This window comes from Salmo salar, chromosome ssa02, assembly GCF_905237065.1.
Source record: "Salmo salar chromosome ssa02, Ssal_v3.1, whole genome shotgun sequence".
Lineage (NCBI taxonomy): Eukaryota > Metazoa > Chordata > Actinopteri > Salmoniformes > Salmonidae > Salmo > Salmo salar.
In genome coordinates, this window is record NC_059443.1 from 63,546,411 (window position 1) to 63,565,582 (window position 19,172).

Consider the following 19,172-nt stretch of genomic DNA (forward strand, 5'->3'; position numbering starts at 1 on the left):
ATAAACATCCTGGAATATCAACCATGGAAGATGAGATGATCGTGCATGACATAGAGTTATGGTGTGTGAGTAGTGTCTGTGTATTTGGATGAGAACAGCAGGTCTGGGGCTGACATGTGGCAGTATGACATAAAAAAAAAAAGTATATATATATACTGCTCAAAAAAAGAAAGGGAACACTAAAATAACACATCCTAGATCTGAATGAATGAAATAATCTTATTAAATACTTTTATCTTTACATAGTTGAATGTGCTGACAACAAAATCACACAAAAATAATCAATGGAAATCCAATTTATCAACCCATGGAGGTCTGGATTTGGAGTCACACTCAAAATTAAAGTGGAAAACCACACTACAGGCTGATCCAACTTTGATGTAATGTCCTTAAAACAAGTCAAAATGAGGCTCAGTAGTGTGTGTGGTCTCCACGTGCCTGTATGACCTCCCTACAACGTCTGGGCATGCTCCTGATGAGGTGGCAGATGGTCTCCTGAGGGATCTCCTCCCAGACCTGGACTAAAGCATCCACCAACTCCTGGACAGTCTGTGGTGCAACGTGGCGTTGGTGGATGGAGCGAGACATGATGTCCCAGATGTGCTCAATTGGGTTCAGGTCTGGGGAATGGGCGGGCCAGTCCATAGCATCAATGCCTTCCTCTTGCAGGAACTGCTGACACACTCCAGCCACATGAGGTCTAGCATTGTCTTGCATTAGGAGGAACCCAGGGCCAACAGCACCAGCATATGGTCTCACAAGGGGTCTGAGGATCTCATCTCGGTACCTAATGGCAGTCAGGCTACCTCTGGCGAGCACATGGAGGCCCCCCAAAGAAATGCCACCCCACACCATGACTGACCCACCGCCAAACCGGTCATGCTGGAGGATGTTGCAGGCAGCAGAACCTTCTCCACGGCATCTCCAGACTGTCACGTCTGTCACATGTGCTCAGTGTGAACCTGCTTTCATCTGTGAAGAGTACAGGGCGCCAGTGGCGAATTTGCCAATCTTGGTGTTCTCTGGCAAATGCCAAACGTCCTGCACGGTGTTGGGCTGTAAGCACAACCCCCACCTGTGGACGTCGGGCCCTCATACCACCCTCATGGAGTCTGTTTCTGACCATTTGAGCAGACACATGCACATTTGTGGCCTGCTGAAGGTCATTTTGCAGGGCTCTGGCAGTGCTCCTCCTGCTCCTCCTTGCACAAAGGCGGAGGTAGCGGTCCTGCTGCTGGGTTGTTGCCCTCCTACGGCCTCCTCCACGTCTCCTGATGTACTGGCCTGTCTCCTGGTAGCGCCTCCATGCTCTGGACACTATGCTGACAGACACAGCAAACCTTCTTGCCACAGCTCGCATTGATGTGCCATCCTGGATGAGCTGCACTACCTGAGCCACTTGTGTGGGTTGTAGACTCCGTCTCATGCTACCACTAGAGTGAAAGCACCGCCAGCATTCAAAAGTGACCAAAACATCAGCCAGGAAGCATAGGAACTGAGAAGTGGTCTGTGGTTACCACCTGCAGAACCACTCCTTTATTGGGGGTGTCTTGCTAATTGCCTATAATTTCCACCTGTTGTCTATTCCATTTGCACAACAGCATGTGAAATGTATTGTCAATCAGTGTTGCTTCCTAAGTGGACAGTTTGATTAACAAATATCAACAAACAAAAGAGGAAAGTATGACTTGACATGGAGGCTTTTGGTGCAAGATGATTTCGGTCATAAAATGCATCATCACGCACCTCACTTTTTATCCTTGACAACCGGGTAGTAGAGGGACTACCAAGAATGGCTTGATATGACGCCCACATCGTTGCATGAGACAGGCAAAGTAACGCGATAGCTGCCAGTTTGGCATTCGGAATCCCCGAAAATGGCGGCGCCGCCAGAGGAGGAGAGCTTGGAGTCTCGCGTCAGTGAGTCATACGATGCTTTTACCGCTATAACGACTCAATACGTAACCAATTTACTTTCAGAAAACTGAGGTAGAGAACGCGCTGTAGTTGTCGTGTTATGAGCATAATTGTTGTATGTGCAGTGGATGAACATCCCAGTGATGATGATGCTTTATCCAAAGTGCTAGCTAGCGTGCTATAACGTAGCGACGCTAAGGTCGGAACAAAAACAGTCCTCACCCCTGTATTGTTTACCCAGAATAATGCCTTGACAAACACGGATATTGTTTATTTTAGATGTTCTTAATAAGCAATTTGTTACAAATACAACAAAGTCCGACTTTGAAGCTGGTGAATAAGACTGGCTTAGCTAACGAGCCACATTATCCAGTGGCTAAGTGTCAATGGGCAAATACATTGGGGAGGAGTCATTCTGCTTACGTTTGCAGCAAGTAAACACGAAAGCTTTCTTTGTGTATTTGGTTCTAGGGTAGCGAGAAACCCTTGAAAATGTTGATAAGCCCGAGGTTCTGGAATGTGCTTTTGTTCTCCCCAGACAAAGCCACCAACCCTCTGAACAAGGAGGCGGACTGGGACAGTATCCAGGGCTTCTGTGAACAGCTCAACAATGAGCCTGAAGGGTAAGGAGGACCAACATGTGGAGAGCTGGTCATAGGCTTGCTTTGTCGGTCAGTACTTCAACATGTTTAAACATATGGCAAACCATACAGGTACTCTTATTTGATGTCCCCTCCCTCCCCCTAGTCCTCAACTGGCTACCAGACTTTTGGCCCACAAGATCCAGTCACCCCAAGAATGGGAGGCCATGCAAGCACTAATGGTGAGTATACCGTTATCGGGCTAATGTATTGGTTGACATGCTCACTGACATTAGCCAGAATATGCTAATTGTAAGTGATCCCACCACCAGCAGTATCATAACATATATGTGTCCCTAGGTCCTAGAGATGTGCATGAAGAACTGTGGGAAGAGATTTCACAATGAAGTGGGCAAATTCCGCTTCCTCAACGAGCTCATCAAGGTGGTCTCACCCAAGGTACTGTCTGGAGGGCTATTTCTCTAGGGTTCCATTTGAATTCAATCACTTTTTGACTGCACCCCTTTTGATCTGAACCAAACTTTCCATACATATTTTCCCATGGTAGAAGTGGGGTACGCAAAATGGGTCAATTTTGAGCACCTGAATATTTTGTCATTTCGGTCCAATAAGTCACTTTCTGACCACTTCTACTACGGGCAAATATGTATGGAAAGTTTTTTTTGTTCAAATCAAAAAGGGTGCGGACAACAAGTGATTGAAATCAAATGGAACAACCCTTTATGTAACTCAACCCCTTTTTATAAACAAACAAAACCCAGTATTCCATTATGTCTGTTTTGATGTTCCTAAATCTCGTCTCATGTGCAGTACCTGGGTACTCGGGCCCCAGAGCCAGTGAAGAAGAAGGTTCTGGAGGTGATGTTCAGTTGGACGGTGGGCCTGCCTGACGAGCCCAAGATAGCAGACGCCTACCAGATGCTGAAGAAACAAGGTGAGCTTTAATAGTGATGACACACGTAGAAAGAATAGGAGTGAAATAAAACGTTCTCTCTGTGTTGATCCTTTTTTATCAACTCTTATTGTTTTTACTATGATGGAACTTTAGGATGAGGAATATGGCTAAATCATCTGATTTATTACAGTACTGTAACTGTATGATAATTTCAGGAGTACACTCATTTTATTTTTTATTTATCTGTATGTTCCCCTAACGTGTGCTCCTGATATAAATAGTATTTTGTTCATGTCAATCTCACTTCTTCTTTTTATAGTTTATGCACCAACATAAGACAAAATCATATTGAAACTCTGAGTCTGCATCCAGAATATGTTTTTTTCTCACTTAGTCCGTCTAAGTGAGAGAGAGAAACTGTTTGTGTAGTATGATGGAAGATAATTACATAGTGCTCAAGTTAAGTGTTTTGCTCCAGGGAGTGACGGCCAACAATATTTCTTAGCCTGTCCCTGAATCCGTTGGTTGGGCTGCTTGTGTTTACAATAACTTCATGGGGAAAACAATGTTATTACCAACGTGCCGGAAACCTACGGTATATACATGATGTACTATACACTGTAGGGAGTGCCGGTGACAGGCTGTTTATTCATGTGACATGGATGGGGTTCCCTGCTCTCTTCCAGGCATTGTGAAGCAGGACCCAGTACTTCCTGATGAGCCTCTCCCACCCCCTCCGCCCAGAACTAAGAGTGTCATCTTTGAGGATGAGGAGAAGTCCAAGGTAAAGATTACAATAAAGCAGCCCCTTGAGCTTTGTCAATAGAGATGACATTAGCGGACATTTTGAATTGATGTCATCTTTCCATTCTTCCACTGTAATTTTCATGTATTCCCTAACGGCCTGCTCTCCCTCTTTTACCTCTCTCCTCCTGTTTTCCCCTGTTTTCCTTCCTCTTCCCTTCCTTCCTTTTGTAGATGCTGTCTCGGCTTTTGAATAGCACTCACCCTGAAGATCTAAGAGCAGCAAACAAACTCATTAAGGAAATGGTGCAGGAGGTGTGTCCTACTCTGTTTACTCCTGTCTGCGTTATTGTGTGTTTGTTTGGGTGGGTGACAATCAATGCATATAGGCCTATTGCAGTCACAACACAGTCGATTTATTACTCGTATGCTAAGTAAACAGCGAGCACTTTATATCGTCAAAGCACTTCTAATGATTTCATGGATTGAATTCTGAACTCTCTCACGATTGTGATCTACTATCCCTACAACTGCTCTCATAATTGTACTGTATATGCCTGCAATAAAACAACCTATGCAGACTTCAGAGCGCTCCAGCTTTTCTTTTATGGGATAATGTTTTTATTTTATTGCAGTGTTCTGAGTGTGTGTGTGTGTGTGTGTGTGTGTGTTCTGTTACGGTCCTCCAGGACCAGAAGCGAATGGAGAAGGTGTCTAAGCGTGTGAACGCCATCCAGGAGGTGAAGGAGAGTGTGAGCCTGCTGACCCAGCTACTGGGAGACTATAGCAAGGAGAGCAGCTCCCAGAGCAATCAGGAACTCATCAAGGTTAGCACAGAGCAACACCACTAGGGGGGTGTGTGTGTGTGCGCGCGCGCGCAATGGGCTATTTCTAAATGTGTTTGTGTTTGCAGGAGCTATACCAGAGCTGTGAAAAGATGAGGCCTACTTTGTTCCGATTGGCTAGCGACACAGAGGACAATGATGAGGCCTTGGGTGAGAATCTTATGTTTACATATAGTGTGATAGGAAAGTTTGGTCATACGCACATTCTTAAAAACATAGGTGCTGGGCTAATAAAGAATACTAGTATAGAACAAGAAGGCCCGCACACTGTCAGGACCTGACGAAGATCCGTTTCGAATCGAAACGTTGTCAATAAAGCAGTGAATTGGGAGCCGTAAGAGTGTGCGGCCCTTTGTTGTATACATATAGTGTGATCACATCAATACAGCAGGTATGATTCAAAATGGCTGTAGAGTGATGCATGCCTCTGTACGGTTGTTAGACAGTACTATATGGTTATGTAGTGTTCTGTATCGACGCATTGCATAGCTCACCCTCTGTGTACGTCTCTGTTACGCCAGCTGACATCCTGCAGGCCAATGACAGCCTGACGCAGGTCATCAACCTGTACAGACAGCTGGTGAAGGGAGAAGAGGTGAACGGAGACAGCACAGCCATGCCCACACTACCAGGTGAGCGAGAGAAAGAGGACCTCTGTAGGGTCACGACTTGAACCTGCTGGCGTCTCAGAGGGGCAGACACACTGTTCTACACACTCCCAACATGTTCACACATGCACAGACTGAACCTCAGGACATCCAGCATAATCAACCAGGTTGTTTCCCTGTTCATTTTCACAGATGTGTTCCGTGTGTTTAGTTCAGTAGTTTCAAACATTTGATCACAAAGGAGAGATCAAACATGTCAGTCTATCTCTCCACAGGAAGTAGCACAGCCCTCCTAGACCTGACAGGGTTGGACACCTCGCCCACCGGACTTCCCTCCTACCCAGACACCCCCTCACTACAGACCCCGTCACAAGAACTGGGTATCAGCCTGCTAGATGATGAGCTCATGTCACTAGGTAAGCAGCAGTTCTGAATGTCGTTTCGCTAGCTTGTTTACTCTTATTAAATTGCCCAATTATTTTCCAACTTGCCATGACTCGTCCAACTGCGGTTATGCATTGTGTTCTCTCTCGGTTCGTGTCGACAGCCTCTTTCTGTTGTTGTTTTCACTCAGGACTCAATGACGTAACGCCCAACTCTACCCACACTCCTCAGTCGGGAGACTGGAACTCCTTTCAGGTGAGAGAGAGTTGTCAGCATATGACGCATGCACACACACACACACACACACACACACACAAAATGTCCCTAACCCAGTGTTTTTCTGTGCAGTGTTCTGACAGTGTAGAGCCAGTCGTCCCAGCGGTGCCTACTGCAACAGTGTTGCTACCGGCCGTGACCCCTATCCCCCAGGCTCCATCAGGGGGGCCCCCCGCTGCTTCCCCTAAAGCCCTGGATGAGTTAGACCTGCTGGGCAAGACCCTGCTGCATCAGTCCCTACCCCCGGGGACGCAGCACGTCAATTGGTAAACACTGCAGGCCACAGAGGCAGCTGCTAATCTGTAATGTAAACACTCTGTTTTCTCTTAAAAAAGCTGACCCCTTGCTCTCTTTCCCTCTCACAGGGATAAACTGCAGCCCCAGTCCAGACCCACCCTGCGAGACCTCCAGACCAAGTCCAGTACCAACACTACTAGCACCTCCACCCCCAGCCCTGTCCTGGCCTTCCCCTCGGAGCAGCCTGGGTCTCTCCTAGACTCCCTGCCCAGCCTCGGGCCTCCTACCCCAGCCCCCCAGAACGACATCTCCTTAGCTAACGTGACTGTGCCCCTGGAATCAATCAAGCCCAGTAAGCCAATTATCTGATCAATCTGTATTACTGTATGGTTGTTTTGAACGTTAGCAAGAAAAATACCAAACCAGACTCCAAATAATAACTATAACATACCCAGCCATTACCTGTGTTGCAACATGTCTCCAGACATGGTGATGGCTGGGCATGAACTAAGCCTCTGTCTGTCCTCTAGGCAGCTTGTTACCAGTGACTGTATTTGACAAGCACAGTTTGCGGGTGCTGTTCCACTTTGCCCGTGACCCTCCTCCCTCTCGTCCTGACGTGCTGGTAGTGATCATCTCCATGTTGTCCTCCGCCCCCATACCAGTCACCAACATCCGCTTCCAGTCTGCAGTACCCAAGGTTGGTCCTATCATCTCTCGCTAAACCCCCCCCCCTCTCTCTAATTTTTTCTTAGTGATCCATCTTCTACCTCTATCATTTCTTTGTCCCTAATTTCCACTCTGTCTGATTAGATGGTTGTGTTCTGTGGTAACCTATGTGCGCTGAGTTCTGACTGTAGTTTGAGTGGAATGTGTTTCCTCCTCTGTCTGTCTCTAGGTGATGAAGGTGAAGCTACAGCCTCCTTCAGGAACTGATCTTCCAGCCTTCAACCCCATCTTACCCCCAGCCGCCATCACACAGGTCCTACTGCTGGCCAATCCTCACAAGGTACTACCTACACACACACAGAGACTCCTCCCGCCTGCTTTCCAAGGTGTTTAACATATGCTCATGAAAACAAAACTGCCAAGTCAGCATCTCATTTGTAGCTGTGAAAAACCCTGAGGTGACAAACTGTCACCGTGGCAACAGAACTTAAACATGTGCAAGCAGAAAGCATGTTAATTTGTCCCCTTTCCTGGTGTAGCCTAACTGTTCTGTTCTTTCTTTCAGGAGATGGTCAGGTTGCGATACAAGCTCACATTCGACCTGGGAGAAGAATCACACGATGAATCCGGCGATGTAGAACAGTTCCCCCCTCCAGACACCTGGGGGAACCTTTAGTGGGACTGATCAACTTCCTGCCACCTGATCCGCTGCTTCCCTTAGGTGTAGGTCGAAGGTCCCCTCCAAGCACTGGTCCAGGGAAAGATGGCGTTTTTACATTGTGATGGTTACGGGAAATCTGGTCTTAGACCTGTTATTTGGGATCGGTTTCTCCCTTAAGGGTCACACCAAATGTGTGCTGTTGACATCTGACTGCCGACTTTTTCGCGTAATTCTACATGTAAAATCGGTTTGCACTCAGTTTGCAAATTACGTCCAGTACTCTGTTCAGAGGTGCTAAGTCCTCTCGGCAGGCAAACGCTATTGGTGTGTCCGAGCCCTTATGTCTTCCCATTTGTTATGGATTGAATATCGGCAGGGAAAGCTGATCCTAGATAAGTTATTTGTAGGCAGTTTCTCCCTTATGCCTTCCCATGTGTCCCATCCATGATCCGCCACCCCATGTCCATATGTTGTCATCTTTCATACTCCATTTTGTGTTTTTCTTCATTCCATTGTAGTACAGTCAATCAGCTCTTAGTCTCCAATGCATTACTTTATAATAACCACCTCACGTGATCTGTCCAAAACAAATCATTGCTGTGAGTTCTGAGAGAACAAGTCGAAGCCTTTTAAACTGAATGTGTGGGACTGTTTCTCTCAGGCTATGCCTGATAGCATTATTCTGCACAAAATATGACACTCAAATAGTGTAGTCCCAAAGTATTGTATTATTTTCTATTATTATTTGTACGGTGTAAGACCATTTGGGTCTGTGACTGTTATGTGATAAGTTGGGCAGTAGGTGTCTGAAGCTGTAACAAATGTATATCCTGTCCAATCTGACGCTTTTATTCATTCTATTGAAATCACATGATCATTTTGTTTTGATTTCCTTTTTTTTCCCCGTTTAAGTGATTTCATTCCACTACACGATGCATGCACTTCCTGTTTGTTTGGTTTTGCACATGAATATGATTCCCTCATTTGCTGTCCTCTGTTCCACCTTCAGCTGTTGACCCAAAGGGAGAGGCGTTAGTTCAGTACTGAGTTGTCAATGCTGACACCGTTTAAATCTGCCGTATGTGCCTAAAGCTGAGAGTTTGTTCTTTATGTATCTTGGTATTTTTTTGTTGTTGTTACCTTCCATGTACATACGAATGCTAATTTGTTTGTCAATCTTTTTCCCCGTTTCGGAGTCGGACTACTGATTTTCTTATAAATTTGGTTATGCTTCCTTTGGTGCGAGATGTGAAACGAATGGGATATGGTCATTGATGATGCATCCGTTCAATCTAGGGGCGACCAATCATATCCGGAAGGGACAGTGGAGGCGGAAGCTTTTGCTCCAGTCAAGTAGTACCACACCCGATTCAACCAATAAAATGATTTATTGAAGACTAAGATTAGTTGATCAGGTATCATGTTAGTGCTTGGCTTGAAGTAAAGCCAGCAGCCCCACCTGTCCATTGCAGGTGCAGTCGTCCAACCATGCAGCAGCTGCATCTCTCACGTCATTCTGCAGCTCCCCTCCACATTCCACCTCCCTGCCTTTATTCCCTAGCCTGCGTCCCAGATCTGTTTGTGCTGTCTTGCGAACTCAATGACCGCAGGCGCTGGTAAAACAGCCCAAACAGATCTGGGACTCAGGCTACCTATTCCCTGCTCTGACTTTGTAAATAATAAGAATGGTTCTGCAATTATGTACATTTGCCAAAAAAAGTATAATTACAAAAGAGCAAATAAATATTGAGGGGGGAATGGTGAGAATGTAGTGCAAATATGTATTTAAGGGAAATAAAGATATTCTTGTTCATGGGGGTTTAAACTGACTTTTGTCTATTGGTGGTTGTCAATGAATGTTCACTCATGCTTACCTATCCTGTACTCCATACAACATTTACAAGGATTTTGGTTTCAGAAACTTTATTGAAATCCTGTGAAATAAAGCAATGTAGAAAAATAACATAAGTATGAATGACCTCTTACCAATAAATGTTGATTAAACATTCACAAAGCAACACTCAATGTGCTGACTTATGGGATTATGACAAGTGTCTGATTATCATTCCCAAATTGTCCTGATATAGTTCTAATATGAATCTGAAGAAAATGGTATAGCCATACAGCTTATGTAGTTTATAAACAGTTTATAGAAAAAGCTGACTGCAGTATCAAATTAACATACATATTAAGAATAGGATAATAGAGAATGATATAATGCAACATTCACTTCCCCAAAAGAGAAGTAGAAAGCATAGGTGACTGACAAAAATCACTGGAGTTCTACATGGCAACAACAAAAATCACATTTTAGCATTTGTTACTCACTGAAGGATGAGAACCTCACCATTTAGAGTAAATCGCAAATGGAAATATCAACTCCTGTCGTGCCAATTAACACCAAAAAGAGTCACAGCTTCAGATTCACAGAATACCATATTCTGGCCACGCATGGACTACTTTTGAACACATGAAAAGCGAGAAGTGTATCATGCATGAGTACTATTATTTTCAGATGTAGTTAAAATCATCGCGAAACAAACAAGTACAAAAATATGTAGCTATATGTTAGCCCTTACCTCCTCAAATCTCTTGACTTTTGCCTTCTTCCCATGGCAGGTAAGGGCATGACGGCAACTCTAAACACCCTTTCAGAGGAGTAGCGTTACAGTTACACACTGATAAACACTAGGGTTTGAAGTACCATGGTGATTTGGATTCCAAGCACCATGACTGTATAGTAATTCTACTTCCTGGGTGGGGGTGTAGGAGGCGGCGGCGGGGGAGGAGCAAAGGAGTACGGAGGCTGCCCTATGAAGCCCATGAGAGGGGGCTGTGGCGGGGCCATCAGCTAGGCCATGAGGGGCTTGGGCCCTGCTGGAGGTGGAGGAGCTGGACCGAACACACCCTGGGGCTGACTGGACTGATTCTGGCCCCCACCACTACTACCCCTAGGGGCCCCATTAGCTGCCCCCCCAGCCCTGGAGCTGTACTGGGTACCACCACCACCACCATAGCTCTGGTACTGGTCGGCCCCCCTGGAAGCGTAACTCCCCTGGCTGACCCTGCTTCGGTCCCTGTAGGAGGAAGAGGATGAGGACCTAGTGTCTCCGTCCCGACCCCCGCCACTGCGCCCGTCCCGGCTAAAGCTGCTGCCTTGGCTGTCTGGCTTGTTGCCCCCGCTGACGGAGCGCATGCGACGCTCACACACGTCCTGGAACATCATGTTGGGGTTGTTGGCGCTGGAGCCGCCGCCACGGTAACGCATCCTGCCACCTGGAGAAGAACATTCACATAGGAGGATTAGAATGTCATAATATAAGCTGAAATATTTTTGTTTATGAATGTCAAACATCACTGGTTACACAGAACGTGTAGTTTATGTTTGGATTTGAGATGGTAAAGGTGATAGAAAATAATTAAACACTGGGGTCTAGAAATCACACCCTTTCCTCAATTGATCCAGGATAGTATGGTTCGGGTTGAACCTATAGTGTGAATCAAGCCAGTCTCACCCCCTCCTCCCCCATGTCCAGAGTTAACCAGCTGCAGCAGTTTGGGATTGATGGCCTGCCGGGCCTCCCTCCAGGACTCGGACCAGGTCCCTGGCCTGGCGCAGGTTACCCGGGGTGAAGAAGGTGTAGGCCGTGCCCTTGTTGGTGCTGCGGGCCGTACGGCCGATCCTGTGCACGTAGTCCTCAGACGAGTTGGGGTAGTCATAGTTGATGACAAACTTGATATCCTCCACGTCTTTGGGGGAAAGTGGTTTTGAGAGGAGGGAGAGGACGGTTTGGAGGGAGACGAAGGTTAGGAGGGAGAGCGGAGGGTTTGGAGGGTGAGATGAGAACGGAGTGAGATGGTTTGGAGGGAGAGGAGGGATAGGAGGGTGAGGAGGGAGAGATGAAAGAGGAGGGTGAGATGAGAGGAGGGAGAGGACGGTTTGGAGGGAGACGAAGGTTAGGAGGGAGACGAAGGTTAGGAGGGAGAGAGGAGGGTTTGGAGGGTGAGATGAAAGAGGAGGGTGAGATGAGAACGGAGTGAGAGGGTTTGGAGGGTGAGGGGGGAGAGAGGAGGGTGAGATGAAAGAGGAGGGTGAGATGAGAGAGGAGGGAGAGGACGGTTTGGAGGGAGAGGAGGGTTAGGAGGGAGAGGGTGAGGGTGAGGTGTGGGTTTGAGGAATTTTTGTACAGTGAGAAAGAAGACAGACGGTATTCAAACAATGCCAAAGCTATGAGAGAAAAGTGGATGATTATTTATAATTCCAATTCTAATTAATATTGATTACCACTTACCTGTCCAATAATAACAGAAGAATAACTATACATTTATCCAAATTGAAGTAGAATAAAAATGTTACTTCTTGAAGTAAAACCTATGAAAGTTATTCAGTTTAGGGTCAAAATATCTTGACTGGAGAGGCCTAGACGTTTAGTGGTAAACCTCATCAGAATGTGACGAGAGAACCACTCAGCATTAGGAGGGATTCAGTAGTTAATGATGTGACATTCTCTGTCTGGACCTGCACCAATGCCCAGTTTACTCAATCTTACATAATAGTAGAACCATTCAGAACATTTAGTTCTACCATGGTAACATGTTTTCCGCTGAGAAATGGTATGAGAGGAATATTTATTTTAAATTTGGATGTTGAAATGACAGTAGAAGGACAAAAAGTCTGTTTCTCGTTACAGAAGCTCTGACAACACTGCTGGGTTGGTCCGAAAACAAAACATCTCCTTGGACCTGAGGCCATTTTACTACTCACAGAACCTGCCAAACCTTAATATGTTTCCACCAAGAGAAAATGTGATGGAGTAAATGTTGGAGGATAGAGTTCAACACAATTCCTTCAAAAAAGACCTTTCTGTGACTGACTTCAATATGGATCGATGAAACTACCTGAATGAGTTGATGCGACTGGGGAGGTCGTGGAAGGTGTAGTAGGAAAGGGGGTGTTGAGGTACTTACCCCTTTAGAGTTGTTTTACAAGGGTAGTCAGTCACCCCCTGTCCTGTCCTGATCAGCCCTGGTTCGCTTGGAGGCGCTAGGGGGGGGGGGGGGGAGGAGGGGGCCCAAACTAGCCTCCCGTTTCCCCCTCACCCTTCGCATACACCAGCAACGTCGGACAGGAGCAGAACCGCTAACCCACCCCCCCCCAACGGCCGGTTCTGTTGCTCTCTCGCCGAGTTGCAGGACCTCCGCAGATCAATCAGGACTCGATCCAGCCGAGCTCCTAACTCTCCCTGTCTGTCTGCCTTTTGGACGGACGGAGGGACAGACAAACAGGCACCTCAGGTTGATCCCAAGGAGAGCTCGCTGGAATCACATACCCTCAGTCTATGATGGGGGTCTATGGGGGTGTTTAGGAACCAGATAATCATATACCCTCAGTTTATTGTGGGGGTCTATTTGGGGTGTTTAGGAACCAGAGAAGGTGGAGAATGGGGGGGTGTATCCTTCTGGTAACTAGACAAGCCACTAGCTAGCTGCTAACATGACTGAGGGCAGCCCCAGTACTGTCTGACACCAGCATGTGCTGGAGCTGCCTTGTGCTGCAAACCCAGAGGGGGAGAAAAAAAAGAACAAAGACACAGTCATTGGTAGCTTGGCAAACCCAACATGTCTACTTCCCCTTCTCAGGTTCCAGGTTCAACCTATTTAGTTAGGGAGGTGGAATAGGGCACTTCTGTACAAGTTTCAGGGTGGACATGGGGAGAACTGACTGTCGATTTCACTTATAGATACCCCTAAAACACACCCTACCTAGAAAATACCAGTAGAATAAATACAGTACAACTACAGTACTATGAATGATGTAAACATATCTTGAGGAATAATCAAACATATAATACTGAATATTTGGGATGTTTTCCTTCATGTTTTGGGTTACATCATAAAGGAGACATGAGAGGAGGGTATTGGGGCGAGCATGGGGACATTTAGGCAGCGTGCCAGAGTGTCCCGGTCGATGGACGTTTTGGACTGCAGTAACAAGAAACAGACAGTAAAACGTTGTGGAGCTGAAGGCCTGGGGGATTGTGAGGCTACTGGTGCTTCTACTTTCCTTTAGAATGTAATTGACAGAGGTCATGCTGTAGAAAGAGTGCTGACCAATTTTTTGTCGCTGTTTACACGTTCAATAACACCGCTATTACATGTCTGCAGACAAATGTATGATTTTGTCGTTGTAAATCTTAAACCGGCAAAACGGGATGGGAAATTAGGCAACAAAAAAAAAATCACATTTATTAATTGTGTGTGTTTTTCTCTGAAAATGTTTTGTTTGTGTGTGGAGAGTGTGTATACGTTCTGAATTTGTATGTTGTGCTCTGTAGGAGTGTAAGTGTGAACACGTGAGTGTGTGTGTTCAATGTCGAGAAGACATACCCAGACCACGAGACGCCACATCAGTGGCGATGAGGATAGGAGCTTTACCGCTACGGAATTCTGAAAGTTCAGACAAAATCAAAGACGTTAGGTAGAAGACTGAAAAAGGAAACAAAAAACTGAAGAAAACCCCCATACTGAAACACATTTCACCAAAGCCAGACTAAAGCATGTCCGTTGAAATGTGACCTACCTGTCAGAACCCAGTCTCTCTCTGGCTCGCTCTTGGATACACATGGCTACACATGGCTGGCCACCTACAAAACACACCACAACAATGTTGCCATGGAATAGACAGCTGAAACAGCAGAACAGGACGTGGTAAGAAAGGCATTTGTACGAACAGTTAGACAATTTCTCTACACTCTTATCCGACTAAGAAGCCCAAAACACGCCATATGAACTGGCTCTTGTTTTGCATAGTCAGTATCGTAGCTTTGAAAGAGGACTTAAAACCCATTTCTGCAGTCCGTGCTTTCCCTCAGTCTCTCTCCGTCTCACCCATCTCTTCTCATCCTGCGGGTGAGCTCGTCACAGCGCTTCTTTGTCTCCACAAAGATGGTGGTCTTGTTCTCCTTCTCAGCCATGATCTCTTCCATCAGCTGGAGCAGCCTGACATCAACAAAAAGACAGAGGAAAGATATTAGGAAAACATACCTCAATCACCGTAATCCCAAGACTAATATTCTCTCACGCTACAAAAAGATAGCATCTTGCACTCTGTTCCTGTCCTTCATAACTAAGAACACTGAATACTTTTAACTACATTGGTTTTATCCCTTCCAGATCAGCGATGATTAAGGAAAGGAGACATGAACAGAATGTAAAACTAGAGATTGATCTTGTCCATTGGTGGATGGCCTCACTAACTTGTTGTCCTTCTCGTTCTCCATGCAGACGTCTACTATCTGCAGGATGTTGTGGTTGGCGCTGAGTTCCAGAGCTCCTACGTTGATCTGGACATAATCCCGCAGGAAGTCCTCTGCCAGCTGACGCACGTCCTTGGGCCAGGTGGCACTCCACATCAGAGTCTGGCGGTCTGGCTGGGGCACAGGGAGAAAACGGTAATGGGGACATTCCTCTTCAGAGGACAACACACTATTACTCTATTCTATAACATGAGTATTTAGTTATTTGTGATGGATTGATATTATATCAACTGTCATTAAGATAGATAGGACAGACGGACAGACAGACAGAGATGATCTACCACCCTCTGTAGTATCCATCTACCTACCCAACAATCCATGAATGGCTATGTACTACACAGTCATAATGATTGCCTAATTCCAGGAGATGTGTGTGCGGTTTGCTAAGTGTAGCATGTGCCTGGCTTACCCGGATCTGGTCCACAATCTTGCGTATCTGTGGTTCGAAGCCCATGTCCAGCATGCGGTCAGCCTCGTCCAGCACCAGGTAGGTGCAGCGCCGCAGGTTGGTCTTCCCTGCCTCCAGGAAGTCTATGAGATGCCCCGGAGTGGCGATGCAGATCTCTGTACCTATATGGACATAGGATGCAAAGTGTCACAGTTTCAAAAGAGACACAAATGCGTCAGAAGAGACCAATACTTGTACATTTTTCAATCTTAATACTAGTAACTGAAGGGGATGAGCAGAAAATTAAGCTAAGCTGGGGAAAGGGAGCCAGTCAGGTTTTAGATCATCAGAAGTGGAGAGGTCTTGTTTGTAGTAGGCACAAATAATATAAGTAAGTAAGTAACTTGTAACAGCATTTAATTCAACGTGCAGCTCCTCACCTCTCTCCAGGTCACGTATCTGCGGTCTCTTGGGTGCTCCTCCATAGACACAGGTACTCTTGATGCGGGAGGTCTTTCCATAATCATGAGCCACCTGCTGCACCTGCTGGGCCAACTCTCTGGTCGGGGCCAGGACCAGGCACTGAGGAGAGAGAGATATCAATACATACACTACCGTTTAAAAGTTTGGGGTCACTGAGAAATGTCCTTGTTTTTTAAAGAAAACCATTAAAATAACATCACATTGATCAGAAATACAGTGTAGACATTGTTAATGTTGTAAATGACTATCGTAGCTGGAAACAACAGATTTTTATGGAATATCTACATAGGTGTAAAGAGGCCCATTATAAGCAACCATCACTCCTGTATTCTAATGGCACGTTGTGTCAGCTAATCCAAGTTTATCATTTTAAAAGGCTAATTGATCATTAGAAAACCCTTTTGCAATTATGTTAGCACAGCTGAAAATTGTTGTTCTGATTAAAGAAGCAATAAAACTGGCCTTCTTTAGACTAGTTGAGTATCTGGAGCATCAGCATTTGTGGGTTTGATTACAGCCTCAAAATGGCCAGAAACAAAGACCTTTCTTCTGAAACTCGTCAGTCTATTCTTGTTCGGAAAAAAGAAAGGCTATTCCATGCGAGAAATTGCCAAGAAACTGAAGATCTCGTACAAAGCTGTGTACTACTCCCTTCACAGAACAGCGCAGATCGTCTCTAACCAGAATAGAAAGAGGAGTGGGAGGCCCCGGTGTACAACTGAGCAAGAGTACAAGTACATTAGAGTGTCTAGTTTGAGAAACAGATGCCTCACAAGTCCTCAACTGGCAGATTCATTAAATAGTACCCGCAAAACACCAGTCTTAACGTCTACAGTGAAGAGGTGACTCCAGGATGCTGGCAGAGTTCCTCTGTCCAGAGTCTGTGTTCTTTTCCCCCCATCTTAATCTTTTATTTTTATTGGCGAGTCTGAAATATGTTTTTTTCTTTGCAACTCTGCCTTTTGCGGTTACTATTTAATGAACGGTAGTGTATAACCTTTAATAACACATGATATATAGCTACAGCATACCATAGGTAGGTCTAAGCACAACAGAGTTAAGTACACTATAGAAAAGGGTCAAAACATTCTAGTCTCACAGACCTGAAATATATGAATAAGCAACAGTGTGCAGTTTCCAGTTGTGTACTCACAATAGGTCCGTCTCCCCTCTCTAGATAGGGCTGATGGTTGATGTGCACAATGGCAGGAAGCAGATTCTGCAAGAAAAGGCGCCAAATAGTACAATGAGGTCATGACGTATATGTCCCAGTCTGACAGTCCAGGGACGTTAGTCCTCATGTGTCAATATGTCTTTGTGTGTTGTAGCTGTCAATGTTCCTCTGGGAGTTTATGTGTTTTTATACCTCAGCTGTTGGTATGTGTGTGTGTGACAGAAAGAAAGACAGAGATGTTGCAGCTGTCGGTACTGTGCGTGTTGTTGGATTATCATGGCGTCCTTACTGCCAGGGTCTTGCCGGAGCCGGTCTGAGTGATGCCCACCATGTCCCTGCCACTCAGGGCCAGAGGGAAGCCAGTGACTGGATGGATGTGGGCTCCTTGAATTCCTGACTCAGTAGCACATCCATTACATACTCTGTCAGCAAAGATATACAATTAAAGGAATAGTTACCTATAGCCAAGAATGGGCAAACTTTTTGGCTTTTGAAATTCAGATTTCTTTTTGACCGATTTGTCAAAATCTATTTGCAGGCCATTATAATTTCAACATACTATTTATTTAGTTTGATGTTCAAGAGTGGCCCGGAGTGTTTTTCTATTTTTTAACCCAATAATGTGGCCCATGAGCCCCCCTCCCCTTCCCAATAGCCTATGGGGTTTGTGTTTTGTAAGCTTGGGCTGTGTTCCAAGAACTCTTTAAAATGGGTTCAACTTCCTATTCTCATCTCTTTACCGTCATGACTGCTGACAGGTGAAGGGACAGGCTATAATATAGGTTCAACAAGTGTCAACTGGTATCTACTGTTGTTTACTTACGGGGAAACTGTGCTTGGTGGAAGCTGGTGATGGCCCTGGGGCAGCCAGTACCACTGACTGTGATCTCCTTCCTCCTGCGGAACTCATCTATGTCATACTGCAGACACAGACAACAGAGAATCAGCAGGCTCAATAGACACACTATGGATAGCATCCTTCTAAGAACATGTTTATATATTGTGTTTGTGTGTACCTGAGTCATGCGTTGGAGCTCTGGGTGCTCGTTGTAGAAGTTCTTCTCAAACTTGGGTAGCTCTTCCAGATCTCACTTCTTCCTGCGAAGGAGTTCTCCAGGGTTCCCAAACTTCTTCATAGGGGGAGGGCCACCCCAGCTACTGGACACAAACCGAGGCCTATAGAACATGCAGCGAGAGGAGTGATGAAAAAGGGGATGAACGATCCATGATCAGTAACACTGCAACATAGACACTAAATAGGTTCCTGGCCATTTTAATCTATTTGCAGTTAGTGCAATTTTCCCTGGGTGGTGGTGCGGGTGGTGGGGGGGGGCACCGCTTAAAACTCTGTTGCAAGCAAGTTGAGTTATTTATCATACACGAACAGGGCGCGTGCAACATGTCTGAGACACTCCCGTGCACGTAGACATTCAGCAAGATAGTTGTTTCAACGAACATTAAACAGCATTCCAATATATCCCCGTATCATATAAAAAACACACTTTTGACAGATATTCCTACGTGGCTGTAACTATATTTCACATGCTGCAGAAAATATCTGCTTACCCTCTGTCTCGTCCACGGTCTCTATCTCGGTCTCCATACGACGAACTCCCCCTCATGTTGTCAATAAATTCTTGCTTGTAGAAATATTTAAGAGTTGCACCGTGTTGTGCAGTCTCGATCCTACAATTCCGATAAAATAGCTTATGTTATAAGGAAAGTGCAATAAAGTTAAACACTTACTTACAAACACAACTTAAAAGGTAAGACGAGCCCTGAAGTTATTGAACAAGCCAAAACAGAATTTTGTTTTGCAGTTGCTGCTGCTGCTTAACATCACGTCAACTCCTCCAGTCACTCCCTCCCTGTGGACGTAAGGTTTTGGGTCGTAACCCCACATAAACAACATGCACGTTTCGTGTCAAGGAGCGTAGAGCAAATGGAGAATTCGGCGTAGCCCACATTTACAT

At 45.6% G+C, this 19,172-nt stretch overlaps 1 protein-coding gene and 1 pseudogene across 1 annotated transcript; one reads left to right on the plus strand and one right to left on the minus strand.

Moving 5' to 3' along the window:
- Positions 1-1,742: 1,742 nt before the first annotated feature.
- On the plus strand, positions 1,743-9,667 carry LOC106589449 (ADP-ribosylation factor-binding protein GGA1). The gene is made up of 17 exons (XM_045707592.1): positions 1,743-1,920; positions 2,456-2,540; positions 2,665-2,740; positions 2,859-2,957; positions 3,330-3,453; positions 4,101-4,198; positions 4,393-4,473; positions 4,848-4,985; positions 5,072-5,153; positions 5,525-5,635; positions 5,887-6,027; positions 6,186-6,250; positions 6,344-6,537; positions 6,637-6,860; positions 7,039-7,208; positions 7,407-7,517; positions 7,743-9,667. Exons 1-17 carry the CDS (start codon positions 1,878-1,880, stop codon positions 7,851-7,853), a joined length of 1,953 nt encoding a protein of 650 aa, XP_045563548.1. The 5' UTR covers positions 1,743-1,877; the 3' UTR covers positions 7,854-9,667.
- A 77-nt stretch (positions 9,668-9,744) lies between these two features.
- LOC106564565 (probable ATP-dependent RNA helicase DDX17) lies at positions 9,745-19,084 on the minus strand (annotated as a pseudogene).
- Positions 19,085-19,172: the final 88 nt, after the last annotated feature.

Coding starts and splice junctions, on each gene's coding strand:
- LOC106589449 (XM_045707592.1), top strand. CDS start 1,878: ATGGCGGCGCCGCCAGAGGAGGAGAGCTTGGAGTCTCGCGTCA. Junction 2,741..2,858: donor AGGCCATGCAAGCACTAATG/GTGAGTATACCG, acceptor ATGTGTCCCTAG/GTCCTAGAGATGTGCATGAA. Junction 6,028..6,185: donor TGATGAGCTCATGTCACTAG/GTAAGCAGCAGT, acceptor GTTTTCACTCAG/GACTCAATGACGTAACGCCC.